The sequence below is a fragment of the Sarcophilus harrisii genome, chromosome 5, assembly GCF_902635505.1.
Source record: "Sarcophilus harrisii chromosome 5, mSarHar1.11, whole genome shotgun sequence".
NCBI lineage: Eukaryota > Metazoa > Chordata > Mammalia > Dasyuromorphia > Dasyuridae > Sarcophilus > Sarcophilus harrisii.
The window spans coordinates 48,088,612-48,109,630 of NC_045430.1; the positions used below are offsets into that span (position 1 = coordinate 48,088,612).

The 21,019-nt window shown below is 33.0% G+C and overlaps 1 protein-coding gene across 14 annotated transcripts in view; it reads left to right on the plus strand.

Annotated features, from left to right (window-relative positions):
* The window catches only part of PPFIA2 (PTPRF interacting protein alpha 2), a 678,249-nt gene that overhangs the window by 584,240 nt on the left and 72,990 nt on the right, over window positions 1-21,019 (plus strand). For all 14 annotated transcript variants that reach the window (XM_031938557.1, XM_031938565.1, XM_031938559.1 and 11 more), the window contains 2 exons: window positions 1,231-1,451; window positions 16,564-16,801. In XM_031938557.1, the coding sequence (XP_031794417.1) occupies window positions 1,231-1,451; window positions 16,564-16,801 (459 nt within the window). The remainder of the gene's footprint in view (window positions 1-1,230; window positions 1,452-16,563; window positions 16,802-21,019) is intronic.

The following is a 21,019-nucleotide window of genomic DNA, read 5'->3' on the forward strand; positions in this document are numbered from 1 at the left end:
TATTCATCCTTCTGGTCATTTCTTACAGAAAAATAATATTCCATAATATTCATATACCACAATTTACCCAACCATTCTCCAGTTGATGGGCATCCATTCAATTTCTAGTTTCTAGCCACTACAAAAAGGGGTGCCATAAACATTTTGGCACATACAGATCCCTTTCCCTTCTTTAATATCTCTTTGGGATATAGGCCCAGTAGGAACATTACTGGATTGAAGGGTATGCACAGTTTGACAATATTTTGAATATAGTTCCAAATTGCTCTCCAGAATGGTTGGATCCATTCTCAACTCCACTAGCAATGCATCAATGTCCCAGTTTTCCCATATCCCCTCCAACATTTGTCACTGTCTTTTCCTGTCATCTTAGCCAATCTGAAAGGTGTGTAGTGGTATCTCAGAGTTGTCTTAATTTGCATTTCTCTAATCAATAGTACTCATATGAGTAGAAATAGTTTCAATTTCATCATCTGAAAATTGTCTGTTCATATCCTTTGACCATTTATCAATTGGGGAATTATTCCATAAGATTTTGCACATTAATTGGAGAACTAAGAAATCAGGAAGAAAATGGTATAAGTAAGCATCTGTTCTCTCTGAAATCAGAAGCACACAGTTTTGACACCAGAGGATAAGATTTTAAAATTGGTATGGAAGTTCCTCCTGTGAGTTTTTTTTTTTTTAATGAGCTGGCTCAAATTTAGTTTTTCTATTTCCATTTTTAAGCACAAGGATTCATTTGTAAAAAGATTAAGGAACAGCAGCAAATCTGGGATTAGAAGTGCTGTCCTGGTGTCTGTATTTGGTTGCTGAACGGTCTTATCCACACAACAGACCTAGTCTAGGAAATTAAGTTACCTTCGTCAGACAAATAAGCATGCTTTGGGCTTAAGGAAATTAACAGGGTCAGGCTAAGAAAATCACAGTAGGAGCAGTACCTTTTGTATTGAAGTTTTCAGTCTCTCATCCAATTTTGGCGTAGTTCTAAAATATACTAGAAATCATAAGAAAAAAAAAACAAAATTTTCGGGTTTCATTTACATTAAATAAATGGGATATTTTGATAATTTTCTGGTTAAAATGTCAAAGAATTGACCTTCATTTTCTCAATTACTTAGACTAATAACATTTTCTTTCTCTTTCCCCCAAATAATTTTTTAAAATCCTATTTCTCTATTCAGTATTTTGGATGATGCCTTACTGTAAGTTGTATGACTTGCTATTTAGGTGAAATCACTCGGGGACCATGAGTGGAACAGAACTCAGCAAATGGGAGTGCTGAGTAGCCATCATTTTGAAAGTGACACTGAAATGTCTGATATTGATGATGATGATAGAGAAACTATTTTTAGCTCAATGGACCTCCTGTCCCCAAGCGGCCATTCTGATGCTCAGACTCTAGCCATGATGCTTCAAGAACAATTAGATGCAATCAATAAAGAAATCAGGTAAGTATTAGCTTCTATTCATTTTGGTTTCATCTGTTTTCTAGACTAGAGATATCAAGCCTGATCCTGAATGGAGTTTCAGCTAATAAGTCTCTATCCTCTACTATGTGTTTTGGAATATTTAGAAGAAACAAGAATAAAAAATAAGAAATACTTAGCATATTCTTCAATGGCACCTTTCTTATGTCAACAAAAATCCTAATTGAATGTCTCATTACAAACTAAATAGCTTTATTTCTCATTGTTTTCTTAAGCAGAAATGTGACATATTGGAAAGCATCATGGGACAATTTTAAGAGCTTAAGGGAACATCACCAAACACATTGGTTTTATTGAGATGATTCCAGTTTTTGACAATATATGTTTGTATATTTTAGGGAAGATCTCTTTATTCTGTATTCTTTGATAGGAGATCTAGAAAGTTTTCTTCTTTGCTTTACCAATTTTCATTTTTTTAGTTTAGCTGGTGAAACTTTAATTACTTTGATCAACCTAGAATGTTCAACTTGTTTCTAAATCACTTCTTTCTCTAAAAATTGGCAGATGGAATGGATGGAAGTCAGTTCGTTTCATTCTCTATTTGCCTAGTTGAGACAGAGACCAGTGGCAGAGGGAGAATAACCAATCAAGTATTATCAATGTTTATTTAGCCCTTAGCTTATTTCCACACTCCCACTTTTGTGAGACTAAAAATAGAATTACTCAATTTGTCTACTAGAAACTCCTAAATTTATAGTGGGGGAAAGTAGTCAACAACTAAATCTTGAGGTTGTTGTTGTTTTTTTTTTTTTTTTTTTTTTTTTTTTAATGTACACTGCAATCAAAATATAGATTCTATTACACATTCTCACATAATTTTTTCCACCTTTCTAAAAATGAATTTTTTTCTTAAAATTTTAGGTAAAGATTCATTGCTGACAATATATTTATATTATCAAAACATATAATTTTAAAACCATTGATCAAAAAGGATCAATATGTATAATTCTGAAATATGTACATCTGTTTAGCAGTATATGTTTAAAAACATATGCTTTTTAAACATCATTAATATTTTTGGTTTTGTTTTGTTATTGAATAGAACAAAGTAAATATGGAATCTGTTTTATTAAAGTATATTCTTAGGAGTATCTTTTAGAATACTTGATAGCATATTTTCATTGGGGTTTGGTTAGTCCTTTGATTTCACTGATCCCTAGTTTCTCTAGGGAGTTTCTGGTGAAAGAAATTCCTTTAATTAACAACTGTTGTGCCTTTAAATATCTTGAGAATTACCAGGAGGGCATTAAAATATTAAATGTTTTGTCCAAAGTCATCACACAGCCTGTTTGTCAGATGTGATGCCCAATCCCAAATCTTCACTGATTTGCTCTCCTTTACTACAATGTACTACTTTTCTAAGCAATAAATAGATCAACCAAAAAACTAGGAACATTTTGTAAGGATGATTTAAAAAGTATTAAAGTATGTTCTTTATAATACTAGTTTTCTCTAGTACTTAAGTGCTCAGTAAGCTACATTTAGAAGTAGTCCAAAAAGTGATGGGAATCACTATTTTTTTCTTTTTAAAGTAGTAATTTAAACTATAGAGAAACAAGACTCCAATTTTCTTTTTCTCATCATAGAATTGCATCATTAGATTTTTATTTAGAATATTTAAAAATTCATATGTGGTATTTGTACTGTTCATTGTATGTGCAACAATACATTTAAATATGAAAAATTAAAACAACATTAGTTTTAAAGGGCCCTAGTTAATTCTGATAGTAGTTTACAAATCAGACTTCTCCAGGAATGTTTCCTTTAAATGAATTAAAACCAAACATGCTGGTATTTAAGATTAATATTATTTTCTGTTCCCTAAAATTCATTTTTCAGTTCCTTACTTCGCAATATTTCATACTATGCCATGATAACTTTCTTTAGATCCATTTGTTCTGTAACTTATAAAAAGGCTTTCCAAGCTTACTTTCCTCTCTTTTCCCATAGTAATTAATGCTACTTCCACCAAGGAGGGGGAGAAAGGAGAGTAGTGAAGTTGCAGAACACTAGAATTTAAATTTATCAGAATGTATCAATCAGAAAGTACTTTGTAAGCCATTAATTGTCATGTAAATGGGAGTTAATATTTTATTATCATCCATGGAAAATTCCTGTCATTATTCAGAATAATGTCTGTTCAGCTTACTTAAAGAATTAAATGAGATCTAACATTAATTTGCATTCTCAAAGAGGAAATTGGCAATGCTTGTATCAGAAAGCTATCATAATCTGAGTGCCTAACAAATACCTTTATCACAAAATTCTCATTCCAGGGGCAGTCCAACATGTTAGCAAACCATGCTAACTTGTAATGACTGATTTTTCTCCCATCATAGATAATGAAAAAATGTACCATTTCAAGACCATATCTAACCAACAGATGGCTTCTTGATACAATATAGTATTCAGAAATTGAAATAATTCTTCACAAGTCATCATTTAAAACACTGAGAAATTCTGTTGTTATGACTATCTTAATTTTAACCTCAAATACTTTCCTAAGTCTGAATGATTTGTACAGTCTTCTTACTCTGCATCTAACTTAGGCAACAATAGTGACACAGCTCCATCTGGAACAGATTGAATATTTTCTGTTCAACATTAGGAAACTGCTGTTGATTTTTTTTTTTTTGGCTGGTGAGCAGATTTGTCCATTTCACATATTCCTCTCATCTGTTGTTTCTGCCTCTAGCAAAATGTCCTGCTTTTTTTCTTCTAAAACTATAATTGTGTTCATGTATACATGAAAGATAAAAAAAGAGTTGCCAGCATAGTAAATTTCTATCTGTTCTAGCATATTCTTCCTTGGAAGTCATTGGATCTATCATCCCAAAGAAATTCAAAAGAATCACTAATTAGCACTCCCTTTCCAAGACTTCATAATAACTATTTTGGTTTTCTATGGAAGGTCAAATAAGTAACATTTTATAATGTATGATTTGCATACATATCATTCTTTAAATGATTCCTGTGCTAAAGATAGAGATACTTTAAGCACACCACAGTATTCAGTATTATATTGGACATTTCCTATTATAATAATTGCTTTATTTTATATCTTGAGCTTATAAAATGACCCCTGAAGTTTATGGAATTTCTTGCTTTACCTCTTTGTGGAGTTAATATTAAATAAAAAATTAAGAATGCTGTTATAATCACTCTAAATCCCAAGTTCTGAAAAGCCATAAAATTTAGGCAGAAATTTGGCTTTCTGCCCTTATTTTCATTAATGTTGAAATTTTTTGCTGAAATGCATTAATATTGACAAATTTGAGAAAAAAATCAGCAAAGTATACTTATTTGTATGTTTATTTTTAGGCCTTGGGAAGTTTGGAAAAGAGCAGACTTTTTTGGATCTTTTCTTAATCCTTACAAAAGTGACCACAACAGATGTCCTCAACTCAGGTCTTCTGCTGCAGTGTATCTGACTGGCCAGTGACCACCATCAATCTCTTACTCTTACGGCACAGCTTAAGCCTAAATTCGTTTTTTCTTCTTTTGCTAATTGTCCTTTGCTGCCAAGTTTTTTCTAGTTCAGCTCTCTCCTTTCTTATGCTAGACTCTGGAAATTTAACTTCATTTGAACTAGCTTCTCAAGACCTGATCTTCACCCAATCTAAACAGACTTCAAGTTTCACTTAATTCAGATGTCTTTGGTTCAAAAGATATGTCTGGAACATAACTTCTTTACATTAAGTGAGCAATAAAAATGAGTCTTCACCTTATATATCTATAAAAGTTTAGCGGCTGAAATGTTTATAATCTGATAAATATATCAGGGATTAACATGTTGACATATCTTTAAGTAGGATGCAAAAATTTGATTTATTTAGTTGGTGAATGCCCCCTAAAAATCTTTCCCCAATTTTAGTATTTGTTTTGGCAAAATGTATAGTTTCAAAGCCTAGATTGCTCCTCAGAGTTTTAGGGACATGTTAAATATCCTTTAAAAAAAAAACATTTTTTAATTTGAATTCCAAATTCCTCTCGCCTTTCTTGCCTTCCTCATTAAAATGGCAAGCTATATATGAGCAATTAGATAGATAGATAGATAAATATATATACATATATAGATATATCAATATGTTCCCATATTTGCCAAATTGCCAAAAGAAAAAAAGCAAGAAACATAAAGAAAGTGAATGAGTATACTTCAGTCTTCAAACAGAATACATTAGATTTTGCCCTGGAGATGAATAACATTTTTCCTCATGGGTCTTTGGATTTGTCTTGAATCATCATATTGATTAAAAGGAAGTTGGTAATAGTTGGTCATGTTATTAATATTGCTGTTACTGTATGTGCTGTTCTCCTAGTTCTACTTATTTCACTTGACCTGTGTTCATTTGTCTTCCCAAAGATTTTTTTTTTTCTGAAACCATCCTGCTTGTCTTTTCTTATAGCATTCTCCACCCCCATTTCCAAGTCTTTGCTATCACACACAAAAAAGATGCTAAGTGTATGTAAATATAATATATTATACATACATACATATGATGTATATATATTAATATATATATTATATGTTCTCCCTTCTTTTTGCTTTCTTTGAGCAACATACTTAGTAGTAGTATTGCTAGGTCAAGGCTATTCAGTTTTGTAATCTTTTAAACAAAATTACAAATTGTTTTCCAAAATGATTGGATTGGACCAGTTCACAACTTCAACAACAGTGTATTCATGTACCTATTTTTTCACATCTTCTCCAGCATTTGTCATTTTTTTTTTCTCTCAAGAAAACTATTATGATAGGTGTGAAGTGATACTTCAGAGTTGTTTTAATTTGCATTCCTCTAATCAATAATGGCAAATTTTTATGTGACTGTTGATAGCTTTGATTTCTTCTTCTGAAGAAGAAATATTTCTCTTTATATATGATACCTATTCAAATGTGGTACCTGCTGAGTTTTCTCACAACAAGAGCATTCAATTAGTATCCCTGAGTGAAACAAGTCTGGAAAATTTACCAAAGTTGGAGCTGGATATGTTTTTCTGGAGTAGCTGCAGCAGAGCAGAAGCACCCTGAAGTTTAAATTAACAATCAAAATTGTAACACCTGACGTTAGAAGGACCTGATTTCAAATCTGATCTCAGAAACTTAATACTTCCTAGCTGTGTACCCTGGGCAAGTCAACTTAACCCCAATTGCCTCAACAACAACAAAAAAATTAATCTAATAAACAAAGCTTGTGTGCCCACCAAAAATGTGAACAACAGTTTAATGACAATGCAATTATCTCTTTTTTTTTTTTAATTTAATAATCTTTTATTTACCCCTTATTTTGCTGTATAAAAAGAATCAGACTCTGAAATATTGTACAATTAGCTTGTAAAGGAAATCAAAAATGCAGGTGGGCATAAATATAGGGATTGGGAATTCAATGTAATGATTTTTAGTCATCACCCAGAGTTTTCTCTGGGCATAGCTAGTTCAGTTCATTACTGCTCCATTGGAAATGATTTGGTTGATCTCCTTGCTGAGGATGGCCAGGTCCATCAGAACTGGTCATTATATAGTATTGTTGTTGAAGTATATAATGATCTCCTGGTCCTGCTCATTTCACTCAGCATCAGTTCGTGTAAGTCTCTCCAGGCCTTTCTGAAATCATCCTGTTGGTCATTTCTTACAGAACAATAATATTCCATAATATTCATATACCACAATTTATTCAGCCATTCTCCAACTGATGGGCATCCACTCAGTTTCCAGTTTCTAGCCACTACAAAGAAGGCTGCCACAAACATTCATGCACATACAGGTCCCTTTCCCTTCTTTATAATCTCTTTGGGATATAAGCCCAGTAGTAACACTGCTGGATCAAAGGGTATGCACAGTTTGATAACTTTTTGAGCGTAGTTCCAAACTACTCTCCAAAATGGTTGGATTCGTCCACAACTCCACCAACAATAATGCAATTAATTATCTCTTGCAGGAAAGAGCTATGGCAATGTCATGGGGGGTACATGCTCCCACCATGATAAACCTTGATAAGGTAAAAAAAAAAAAATTATAAAGACCTAGAGAACATTATCACAAATGCACCAAAAAAGTCCCCCCAAACTGGACCAACTTATGATTCTGGGTCACTTTAACACCACAGTAGGCACAGACTATCACACTTGGCAGAGAGTACTTGGGAAGAATGGAGTTGGAAATAGCAACAGTCATTTATTGCTCAATACGTGTATTTCTTATGACCTCATTACCAATGCTGTCTTCCATTTACCTAAACACACGCAAAAAATTGTTTTAGATGCAGCTTCACAATAAACACTGACATTTAATTAGGAGAAGAGAGACAAAGGCTAGTAGCACAGAGTGCTGGACTGATCATATCCTTATCCACTCTAAGCTAAATATTTGCCTTCAACAAAAGTTGCTGCCCCAAAGCAAAATCAACACATTAGAGTGCTTCTCTAAGCAGAAACATTTCCTTGCTGACTTGGAGGGAAAGCTGAGCCAATATACTGTTGGCAACAGTGGAGCAGAAAAGGAATGGGCAACTTTCATAGATTTGGTATACAGCACTGCATTTATTGATCTGGACCAGAACACTTAGAAACATTAAGATTGATTTGATGAAAATAATGGGAAAAGTCAAAAGCTGCTAAATAAAAAATGAGAATTCCACAGTATTTATCAATAGGATAGTTCATCTCTCTCTAAAAATTAAGTGTTTAATTCCACCAAAAGTAGAATGCAAACAAAGCTTAGAGAGATGCAAGATTCTTGGTTCAGCAAGAAAGCAGATGAAAAGCAGTTTTATGCTGATAATAATAGCCTCCACTTTTATGATGCCCTGAAGGCTGTTTATAAGTTAAACACCTATGGTCCATCTCAAGTACTCAGTACTAATGGATTAGTGGTAAAGACAAGAGAATGGAGAGGTGGACTAAACATTTCTATAGTGTTCACAATAGACCATCATCAATCAGTGCTGAAACCATTAACCATTTACCTCAGGTTGAAGTCAATCCATCTCTAAAAGAACTTCTTTCTAAGAAAAGCTTTTATATACTATTAGGCTACTCTCATATAGTAAAATACTTAGTGTAGATCATATTCTGTTGTGCCATGATTCTCTCTAACTGTCCTGACTCGGTTTCCCTGCACAAGTTTCCCTTATCTCAGTCTCCCTAACCTTAGTCATAAAAACCCACTTTAGTCCATTAAGACTGGGAACCGTTTACTCTAAGGTTATATATTACTAGCAAGATAAACAAGAGAGCAAAACCCCTGTCCTCAAGAATTTACAGTATCCCTCTAAAATATTCCAAGATACTTCACTGACATTTTTATTTCTGGGTATTCAGACATCCTGTCTCTGAGCTTTTTGGAATTTATTGCCTACCCCATCTCGCGCCTTTTCCACCTTCTTTGTCTCTAAAGAATATTTAAACTCCTGAGAAATACCCATTGGACACTGGATGATTTGGGACGAGAGTCCGCTCCAGTCAATTATACTCTCCAATTAATAAACTATTAAAAACTCTCTAATCTCTCTCCTGCCTCAGTTTCTCCGGCATTACAATTCCAGTTGAGATTTACAAAGCAGAAGAGTCCACTTCTCATACAAAAGCAGACAGAAATTTTCCCAGTTATGTGGCAAAAAGAGATTATGTTACAGAAGTTCACAGATGCTCCATTGTCCATGCTAGAGAAATAGGTTGTCCTATGGCAAACATAAGGCTTGGGCATTGCTGGCAAGATTCTTTCAAGAGTCCTTCTTAATAGACATATCCTTCATCTGGAAGATGGTCATCTACTTTAGTGCCAGTGTGGCTTCAGAAATGGTCAAGGAATGGTTGATATGGTGTTTATTGGTCAACAACTCCAGGAGAAATGCCAGGAGCAGAACACAGGTCATCAGTCTAATAAAGGTCTTTGACGCTGTCAATAATGAGAGCTTGAGGAAAATTTTACAAAACTTCATTTCCCAGAGAAGTATTTCCCAGTATTATATGTCACTTTCAGGACAGCATGATTGTCCAGGTTCTGGAAAGTGGACAAAACTCTCATGCTTTCCCAGTCACTACTGAAATGAAATAAGGGTATATGGGTGTATACTTGTTCACATGCTAATTTTTAGCATGGTGTTTTCTGCAGTATTGTCAGATGCCTTCAAGAAGGACAAAAATGGCACAATAATAACACACTGATTATTTATTATTATTAATTATATATTATTATTTTAATTATTATATTCAATATAATATTATATCATAATGTATAATAATAAATAATATAATATAATATAAAAATAATATTAATTATAAATTATTTAACTTGAAAAAGGTACATGCAAAAATTAAACTGAACGGAAAGTTGACGCTCAACTTTCTGTTCAAAGATGATTGCATGCTCAGTGCAGCCTCTGAGACAAAATTACAACAAAGTATGGCTCATTTTCTGCTGTTTGTGATAATTTTGGCCAAACAATTAATGCAAGGAAAAGAGAGGTTCTCTACCAGCTAGCCCAAACAATCTACAGGTGGAACCATCAGTCATAGCAAATGGAGAAATTTTGAATGCTTTGGGGTAATTACATTGATCTTGGCAACATACTTTCCAAGGATGTACACATAAATGATAAGGGTGATACACCAATTGTCAGAACTGGTTTAGTGTTTGGGAGGCTCTGAAGGAAAGCATGGGGGAGAAGAGGTATTAGACTGCCTACCAAATTGAAGGTCTACAGAGTTGTTGTTTCTGACTTCATTGTTTTCTGGATGTTGTATGACTGTATGTATTCTATATTGACTGTAAAATCTGGACAGTATACCAGCTCCATTCCAGGAAACTGAATTGCTTCCATTGGAATTGTCTTTGGTACATTCTGATGGTCAGCTAGTACCAGAAACTGAGGTCCTTTTTCAAACTGACTGCCAAGAATTCTCTCCTACAGAGAGTCCAACTCTGATGAACTGGGCACACTGTTTGAATAGCAAAAATACATTTGTCTGAAAGACTATATTATGTAGAAATCATACAAGGCAAATGTTCACATGGAGGTCAGAAGAAATGACATAATAACACTCTCAAGGTCTCTCTTAAAAAAAACTTCAGGATCAGTTATGAGATATAGGAGATATTTGTCAGGACTACCCAGCATGGCAGGTCTGCATGAAAGTGCTATACTCTATGATATAATGTAATATATAATATGTCATATATGATATATACTATATGTGATAATATATATGATATAAAACAAAGCAAATTGTCATAACTAAAATGAAATCTGAAATGTGCAAATTTAGGGACATTTCCACTTCAAATGTTTCTACAAACTATTTGTTCATGGCCTGTTGAGGACAAAGAACAATAACATGTCTGTTTATATTTGACCATTTATCAATTGGGAAATGGCTCTTCTTTCTTATATATTTGATTCAATGTTCTATTTATTTGATAAATGAAGCTTTTATCAGAGAAACTGTATCTGTAAATGTCTGTATTTATAGATTATTATTATTATATTATTATATATATATCTGTATTATCTGTAAAAATATATATATATATTTCTCAATTTCCTGCATTCTAGAAGCTTGTTTGCGCAAAACATTTTTTAAATTCTATGTCATCAAAGTTATCCATTTTACTTCCTGTGAACCTACCTATCTCTTGTTTGATCATAAACTCTTTTCTTATTTATAGATCTGACAAGTAAAATTTCTCATGCTCTCCTAACTCAGTTATGATATAAGCTATTTTGTACAAATTATGTATGCATTTTGACCTCTTTGAAATTTTACTCTATGGGGACAGCTAGGTGGTGCAGTAGATAGAGCACCAGCCCTGAAGTCAACAGGACCCGAGTTCAAATCTGACCTCAGACACTTAACTCTTCTTAGCTGTGTGACCCTGGGCAAGTCACTTAACCCCAATTGCCTCAGCAAATAAATAAAAATTAAAAAAAAGAAATTTTACTCTATGCCTAATTTTCACAAACTGCTTTTAAGTTTCTCATCAATTTTTTTCAAATGGGGAATTCTGGCTCTAAAAGCTCAGATCTTTGGATTTATCAAACACTAGATTACTATGGTAATTTACTGCTGTTTTGGGTACCTAATCCATTGTACTAAATTGCCATTCTATTTCTTAGCCAGTAACAGATTGTTTCAATTATTATTGTATGGAAAAATATTTTGAAATGTGGTGTTGCTAAGCAGCTAAGTAACACAATTAATAGAAAAAGTCAGGCCTAGAGTCATGGACATTTATCTTTCTTAGATACTAGCCATGTGACCTTGGGCAAATCACTTAATTCTGCTTCAGTTTCCTCATCTGTGAGGAAATACAGGAAATGAGCTAGGGAGGAAATGGCAAACTACTTCAATATCTTTGTCAAGAAAACTCCAAAAGGACTCATGAAGATTTACATGCAAGAAAAAAAAAATCTTTAAATAAAAGGACTTCTAGGCTACCTTCTCTTATTATTTTTTTATTTTGGTTGATTCACTTGATATCTTTTGTTTTTCAAGATGAATTATTATTATTATTTTTTCCAATACTATAAAATAATTCTTTGGTAGTTTGGTATAATACTAAATGAATAATTTAGGCAGAACTGTCAATTTATTATACGGTTTTGAACTGTCCATGAACAATTACCCATTTCTCTAGTTGTTTATATCTGTCTTTATTTGTGTGGAGGAAAAAAATTGTAATTTTGTTTAAATAGTTCCTAGGCTTGTCTTGGAGGGTAGACTTACGATTGTTTTTTAAATGTCTACAGTTACAGTTATTTTAAGTGGAATTTCTTTTTATCTTTTCCTGTTGACTTTTATTGATAAAATATAGGAATGCTCATGATTTGTCTAAATTTATCTTATATCCTACAATATTACTAAAGTTGTCCAATGTTCCAAGTCTTTTTTAGGTGGTTCTCTAAGGTTTTCTAATATCATATCATAATTTTGTTTCCTCCCTGCTTATTTTTATTTTTTCAATTTATTTTTCTTATCTTTTGCCATAGCTAACATTTTAATACGCTGTTGCATAATATTAATAATGACAGACACCCTTGCTTCACCACTAATCTTATTGGGAAGACTTCTAATTTGTCTCCATTCCAGATAATGTTTGTTCTGACCAGCTGTGTTAGGAGAAAGGAAAATAAAGGAGAAACTTGTAATGTTCTCTTTTTCAGTTTTCCTGGGGGTCTCTGGAAGCAGCTTTCATTTCAGTTCAGTAATCACCACAAGTGCAGCCAGGTGTTAAAGTCCAAATCCTTTATTATCTCGTTCAAACGTCTTGTCTCCTGGGGCCCAGTTAGCTTTCTTAGATGCCTATCTCTCCTTGGTTCCGAGAGCTTGAGCTCCCTTCTGCCTTCTCTGTCTTCTGAATTTCCCCGAAGTCCTGATAGCTTCTTAGTTTATATGCTCTACACTGAGTATAAACCAATCATTATATCATTAAGAACCATTATTTGTTGTCGGATTAAATCAATGCTAAACTAGATTTAACCATTGTCTTCTCAATTCCACTTAGTACCTTGTTTCAGTTTCTGACCCATAACAGAAACTGACTGTGTTTTCTTCATTTTAGAATGGCTTCTGTTAGAAAAACCCAAGAGGAACAGAGTTCACTTCTCCTAATTACATACATACATACATATACAGAGAGAGAGAGAGAGAGAGAGAGAGAGAGAGAGAGAGAGAGTGCAAGAGGGGGAAGGGGAAGGGAGGGAGGAAGGAAGAAATTAAGGAAGGAAGGAAGGAGAGAAAAAGGAAGGGAGGAAGGGAGGAAGGGAGGAAGGGAGGAAGGAAAATAAATATTGAGAAAGATTGATTTAGCCTGATAGAGTTTAAAGGATGATAGGAATTTTGAGAGGGGGCCAGTATACATAGCTTTCCTAGGCTTGAAGGAAGTGATTTTGGACTCCACCTGAGTCCAACCCTGTGATCCTCTAGAAAATGCTTGAAGGAAAATTAGAAGTCAGTGAAAAGTAAGGTCTTCTACATGGTAAGGTCTAAATGCAGGGTAAAATCAACTTAAATTCTCCAGTACCTACATGGTTTCAAAAAAAATTAATCTTCACAAATATAAGATTGGGAATGCAAGCTTCCATTGTAATTAATCTCAAAAAGTGTTTTAGTTGCATTTACTTATGACTCAGCAATATGCCATGGCAACTGAAAAGTTCATGCTTTTTAAAGAGGGACTGAAGCAAAGGAAATGATCCTCCTGCTGTCATCTCCTTGGTTAAACCTCAGTTTAATTCTCAAAGCCACATATGGGAAAGAATATTTATAATCTAAAGAGTAACCAGAGGAACTCAACCAAGAGAAAGGTCCCTGAAAGCATGTCAAATAAGATCCAGTGAAAGGATTTGTGATGTTATTCCTGGAGAAAAGAAAACATTTTTGAGGCGAGGAAACTGCTAGAAAGGGTGTGCAACAATCTTCCAGTATTTAAATTGCTCTTATGCCACAACGATATTAACCTTGTTTTGCTTAGACACAGCTTTTGCAGGATCTTCATCCATTTCTTATTCACCTGTATCTATACTCTTAAGTCCTTTCACAGACTCTTTTCTGTTTTTGTCTCATTCTCTTACTCAGTGACCTAATCAGTTCTCATGAGATCAGTTACTGTGACATATAAAAAGTTTGAGAGATACGATTTCTGGGTAATTAAATCATTGTATTAATTATACTAGCAAATAAGGATTGTTCATTTGGCTGTCTCTCTTAAAGTTGCAGTATTACTATTACATAGCTTAAAAACAAACAAACAAAAACTTCTGCCTTCTTGGTACAAGCAAAACACAGTTATTTTTATTCACTTTCTAACAATCAGAATCCTCCAGAACCTCAAGCTAGGATATGCTATCATATTCTGGTAGTTTGGGAAAGCATATACTGATGAAAATACCTTAAAGGACCAAAGGAACCACAGAAGTCACTTGTTAAAACCCCTAATTTTATAGATGAGGAATCCCAAGCCCAAGACAGTTTAGTGGCTTAGTTTTGTTTTTGAGAGAAAGAGACAGAAACAGACAGAAAGAGAGACTCAGACAGACAGACAGACAAAAATCTAAGGGCTCACAAGTAAAGGTATCAGATATATCAAAGGCAGAATTTGAATACAGGTCTTCAGACTCAGAAATCTTTCCTCTATAATACACTGACAAATATGTTTGAATTGTTACAGATGTTTCTGAGTGCATTACAATCATATCAAATCACTTTAAAGAAATATCTTTAAAGAAATAAACTTTAAAGAAAGTTATCTCAGTATAATTAGCTTAAAGAAGAGTCTTATATCATTATTATGTCAAGCAGGAGTTTTATACCAGAAAACATTATGTTAATAATGTTGTTATGACATTTTTTAGGGAGTAGAGGAATGTTGGATTAGAATTTGTGAAAGAACATTATAGTTCCCATGGTTTTAATGTTAGATCTCAGAAACATGAGGAAATATGGAGCTTCCTTCCTTCCTTCTTCTCCTTTTTTTGCTCTCACATTTTATACATGAATACATATATAATATATAATATAAGTCAAGAAGTAGATTGAGAACTGGACTTGAGTGAAAAACACTTGAATTCAAGACCAATATCTGATGCCTACTGGCTTTGTCACATTGGATAAATCATTATGAGCATGTTTACATGTAGGTATGGATGTGTATGTAGGTATAACTTCATAGATATATTTTTGTAGCGTTTGTATAAATTTTTGTATTTATATCATATATGTATATATCACATATTAACATATGTATGGAAATAGTATTGATCATGTTTTGTAAACCTAATACATTGTTTAGTTTTGTTTTTGAGAGAAAGAGACAGAAACAGACAGAAAGAGAGACTCAGGCAGACAGACAAAACAAACATAGAGGATGAAGACATAGAGAGATGGTCCTGATTGGTAACAGAGATAATTGTTGAGGGCAATCTAGCACTACTATCATGTAAACTGCTTTCATCTTTCTTTCTGATCTACCATCTTTCTTTCTTCTACCCCTTTTTTCTTTCACTTTTTTCTCTCTAGTCTTTTGTACCATTAAAAATGTTCTGATCCTCTCAGTGATAGCCTCAAATGTTGTTTAACCTTTTTATAATGGTGTAGCTGCATAGCATTTTTTTTTTCTTTATGAATTGGTTTTGCAACTCTGTAACTTGTTTAAAATCATGAAATTTCTTATATTAACAACTATTACTTTGTATTGTTGAAGCAAAAAGTAAGTTCAAAAATGGTCCAGTATGGAAAGAACATAATATGGAGAAGAGATCTAGTTTGATTTTTAGCTTAAAAGCAAGAATCAATTTGGGAAATAATTCTTTAAAGGAGCTAAAGATAAAGAATTTTGGAAGAAGGAAATACAAATTCTCTAAAAGTAAGAATTGGCTGTGCTTTAGCCTTGAAGCTGCTCAAATTTATTGGAAAGAAAATATTACTACTACTGCTGTGACTACTACGACTACAACTACAAAGATGATGACTACTACCACTACTACTACTACTACTCCTATTACCTTATATATATTGCTTTGAGGTTTACAATTTTTTTCTCATTTTATCCTCACAGCAACCCTGTAAAAGTCACTATTATTACCTCCATTTTACAGATGAGGAAACAAAGACAGAGCTTGGGCTTTTGTCAGGGTTCTCAGTTATTTAGTGACTGAAGCACAGTTTAATCTGAAATCTTCCAGACTCCTGATCCAGTGCTCTATCCACTAACTCACCTAGCTGCCTTTATAGCATATAGAAATCTCAAAATTCCATAAATGTTGCCAAAAAAAAAAGTTTTGTAAAATCCAGCTGTTTTATTTAAATAGTTGAAGATATTGTAATTATCTCCCCAAAGTTATTAGTGTTACTCTCTCCAAATTATTTATTTTGCTTTTATTAACCTTTGTACATGTCCCTCTCCCCTCCAGAAGAATGTAAGCTTCCTGAGGACAGGGAATGTTTTGTTTTCATCCCAGTATCCTCAGTGCTTAATGAAATCAGTGCCTCATACTTAACAGTCATTTAATTAATACTTGTTACAATTTATCGAGTAGTCTTTGAAGCTGCAATTTCTAAATTCAAATGTACATTTCAGGTTAATTCAGGAAGAAAAAGAGTCGACAGAACTACGTGCTGAAGAAATTGAGAACAGAGTGGCCAGTGTGAGTCTAGAAGGTTTGAATCTAGCTAGAGTCCATCCAGGTACTTCAATCACTGCCTCAGTAACAGCTTCATCGCTAGCCAGTTCATCTCCACCTAGTGGCCACTCCACACCTAAGCTTACTCCCCGAAGCCCAGCCAGGGAAATGGATCGAATGGGAATCATGACTCTGGTAAGGAATTAAACCTGCATCATGTTAAACCTTGTTATTCCTTGAAAAATAATGACTTGCTCCTAAGTTAAGACATTGAAGTAACTATTTTAAAAATATGTTATTAGGGGAATACTTTTTCAAACCTAGGTATACTATAACTGCAAAAATATCTTTCAGTTCTGAAATTTATTTTATGTTATATTCTTCAGTAATTCAGCATCCAAAAGTTGGTCACCAGATTATTGATATTTTTTAAGCAAAGAAGACATGAAGCACTTGTAATTATCTTCAGTTAAAGAGGGGAAATATTATATATGCTAATGAATACACTACTATACTAATGAAATTTTTAAAGCACAGCATTTAGCTCAAACTCTGAGAAGACTCCTCACTCCCAAAATAAAATTAATATGAAGTAGAGATTACTACCAACCAAAATCAAACAGAAAATGTACTGGAGGACGTTTCATCTAACTATATGTTTTCATAGCCAGATAAATTTGTCCAAAATTTGAGGATAATTTGATAAAACTATATTACATTATAATGAATCTGAGAAACACTGAATAGAATTTATTTTAAAAAGTGACATCTTTGCATTTCTTTTATTTATTTTTGGATGTTAAAATAACCTCATGAAAACTGTCAGCACTTCAGTTTAGCACTATTCAAAAGGAAGTCATTTTGGGATTTAATATTAATTGAAATGCAAATTAGTGAAATGGTCTTTATCATTTCAGACTGCAACAGAAGGATAAGGGGTGTCAGAAAAAATTAAAGTAGGAAAGACACATAAAGCTGAGAAGGAATCAAGGAGACCTTGAGCCTCTTATACTGACATGACTTTTCTTAAGTCCACACAGCAAAGCCATGAGAGATCAAGGAAACACCTGAAATACCAAATTAGATTGTTACAGTAAAACCTATCTTAAAAGAAACTGTTAGAGGACAGAAAAAAAAAATCAGAAGGCATTTTTAATCTTGGATTTCTTACCAAGGTGGGGAAAATAAAGAAAAAAGTTGGTAGTTCCTATCCAGGTCTACTCCTGGGCAAAAATTAGCTCTGCACCCACACACATCTTTGCAGGATATTCTGGGAAGGATAAAAGGAAATATTCATGTTGGATTATTTAGGGTAATCCTTTTAATTTTACTCTATTTTTGTCTCTCATCTCATGTTACACTGGTCCCTTCCTGTGTTTCTCCCTCCTTTTTACTCTTGGTGTATTTTATTATTTTTGATTTTATTCTATTTTACTATTTGTCTCTCTTTCATTGCCAATGTCATCCTCCATATTTTCCTCAAGTCAGTGGCTCCTCAAAGTCCTCTATTTCCACAGGCTGCATCAGTCATGTGCATTATGTAAATCAATTTGGGGTACAAGGAAGAAGAGAAGCAACTTTATGAATTTTTTTTTCTTAGAGACTAACAAATTTTAGGCATATCCATTGCCCATGATCTTCTTGTTTATCCTTCATTTTTCAAAGAGAACCAAAGATATCAGCAGGATGATGTCTTGACTTGCAAGTGAATTGGATTTAAATGAGTCAGTGCTATGAAAAGTCATCAATCTCACTCCCCCTTCCAGACCTTAGCATTTAAATTAAAATCTTTTTTTAAAAATTAACATTTAGACAGCATCTGTGTGATTTTAAGCAAAATGATAAAAGTACTACTTGCCTGGACTCTGGTCCTAGATACGTCTTCAGATTGATTTTATGATTGGAGAAATATTGACCTTTCGCAGAAAGACTCAAAGACTTTATTAAGTTTTCTTAAGCAGTGTATGCTTGGTAAATGTGATTCAATTAAATATTGGTAACACAATGCTGAAAGAAGTTTTATGCACTTGAAGGCAATAACTATAAGATTAAAGTGTCTCTGAGGTGCAGAGTTTGGTAGAATAGAAGTAGGGTTTCTTTTTAAAAGACTTTTTATTGGTTTATTATTATATCACCTTAATTTCCTTTTTATCCATCCCACTCAAACAGTCATATATATCTAAAAACAAAGAAATTTTAAAAGAAAAAAAAAAGAAAAACTTGGAAGCAATCAACAAATCCAATCAAACTATTAAAAAAAATCTAAAATATCCTCTGAACTGCACATGGTAGTTGTGGCAGTTGTCATCCAATATATTGTGTTTGGAGTTATCTTTATTTTTTGTAATTCTTCATTTGTTTTATGATAGTCAATCTTTCCATTTATATTGTTGTAGTCATTGTACATATCATTTTCTTGGATCTCTAACTTCAAATCTCCTCAGCTGACATTTTCCCGTGCTTCTATATATTTAGTATAATTTTCTCTTACAGCAAAGTACCAAATTTATTTGTATTCATGTTTTATAATTAATTTAACCACTTATCAATTGATGAGCATCCACTATATCTGTTTTGGTTTCCAACTTTTTACTATCACAAAAGTACATACATATGCAATTTTTAACTTTAATTATAAAGTTTTTAAAAATATATATTTGTATAAATTAACTTCAGAATTAATTGATTTCCCTTATAATTCTACATATGTAAATCCTATAAGACATTCTTTTGAGAACGGGTTCATAGATTGCATTAGATTGCCAAAAGGGTCACACAGACACAAATACACTGAGACAAAAGACACACACACACACACAGAGGAGAGAGGGGAAAATGAGGGAGAGAGAAAGTGTTAAGAACTCTTGGGATAGAGGTACAGCCTTAAAGTCTGAAAACCTGTATGTGATATATACCATAATTTGTCAGTCTCAGACACATGTAAGGTAGCACAGGGCTAGACCAAAAAACAACACAAGTAACTAGAATGAAAGAAGTAAAACTTTATTGTTCGATAAATGTTAACAAAGGGTTTGGGGATTTTTTTTTCTTGGATTTACTAAAATTGAAATTTTAAAATCAGTTACACAAATACCAAGAAAAAGGAAATATGCAGCTAAGTTCTTAGCCTCTTTTTTTCTGACCCGGATCCATTTGATAAAGTTTATTGAATGGATGCTTGGCAGGAGGAGAAGGTTAAATATATAAAATATATGATACACAGGCAATCAATTACATTGAAAATATTGTTTTCAAAATATATTTCTTTTTAAAATGGTTCACAGATCCCATATTTAAGAACCATTGATTTAAGTAATATATCCATAATTTTCAGCAATATGTTAAATGAATGGATGAATAAACAAATATTGAATGATTTTTTTTTATATGGAATTTCTAGGAATTCTAGGAAGACATATATAGATATGTATAATAAATTAGACATTCAAGACTTTTTGTGTCAACAGAACCTTTAGTGTGCAATAAAAGTTTAATTTATATGCATTTTTCTTTTCCCTGAAATAGTTATAATTTATGTTGCTTAATAAAGTTTGTAGACTGCTGCATATATATTTAGCTTATTTGATTCTTTTTTCTGAATTTTTCCTAATTTACTGGCTTAAAACTCTGAACCTGAAATTGATTTCAGATATGTAAAGTTTATTGATTCCAAGAAAGTACTATTATTTCAATTGTCCTGAAGCTGACAGTGTTATGATTATTAAGAAGATTAATATAGCTATTTAAAGTTCATAGTCATGTGTAAAAGAAAGAGTGACATGGAGAGAATGATTAGTGATTTTTAGACTTCAAATAGAATAGGAACAACATATATTATTTATTTTTCTCATTATTTAATTTAGCTGAATCCCAGCTCTCTACATTTGTGGCTAAAAACAACTTTAAAATTTTCTGAATTATCCCACAATAGGTACATTTGAAAACAACTTTATTCATTATTGTTATATTTGATATTTGATTTTTTTTTATTTGATTTTATATATATTGAGATTGAGAATGTTGATCTGAAATCTATTAGAAACAGATTGTAGTGGTATCTAAAGTATAAATTCCTGCTACTAAGAGAGGTTGAGACTGGAAGATTGCTTAAACCAATAGTTCAGATCTATAATAGGGTTAAAGTGAATTGGATGTCTACAACAAATCAGGTATCAATATGGTGAATCTATGGCAATAGGAATCTACCAGTCTGCCTAAGGAGAAGTAAACTTACCCAGGTCAGAAATGGACCATTATCTGTGCTTATCCAAAGTGGGATCTGCCTGTGAATGGCGACAACACTTCTAACCTGAGTGAGACCAGGAGACTCAGCAGGGATTGAGGAGGAAGTATAGAAAGAAAAGGAAAAAGAGTCTTGTATTATTTGTTTGTTTATATCGTAATTTTAAATAA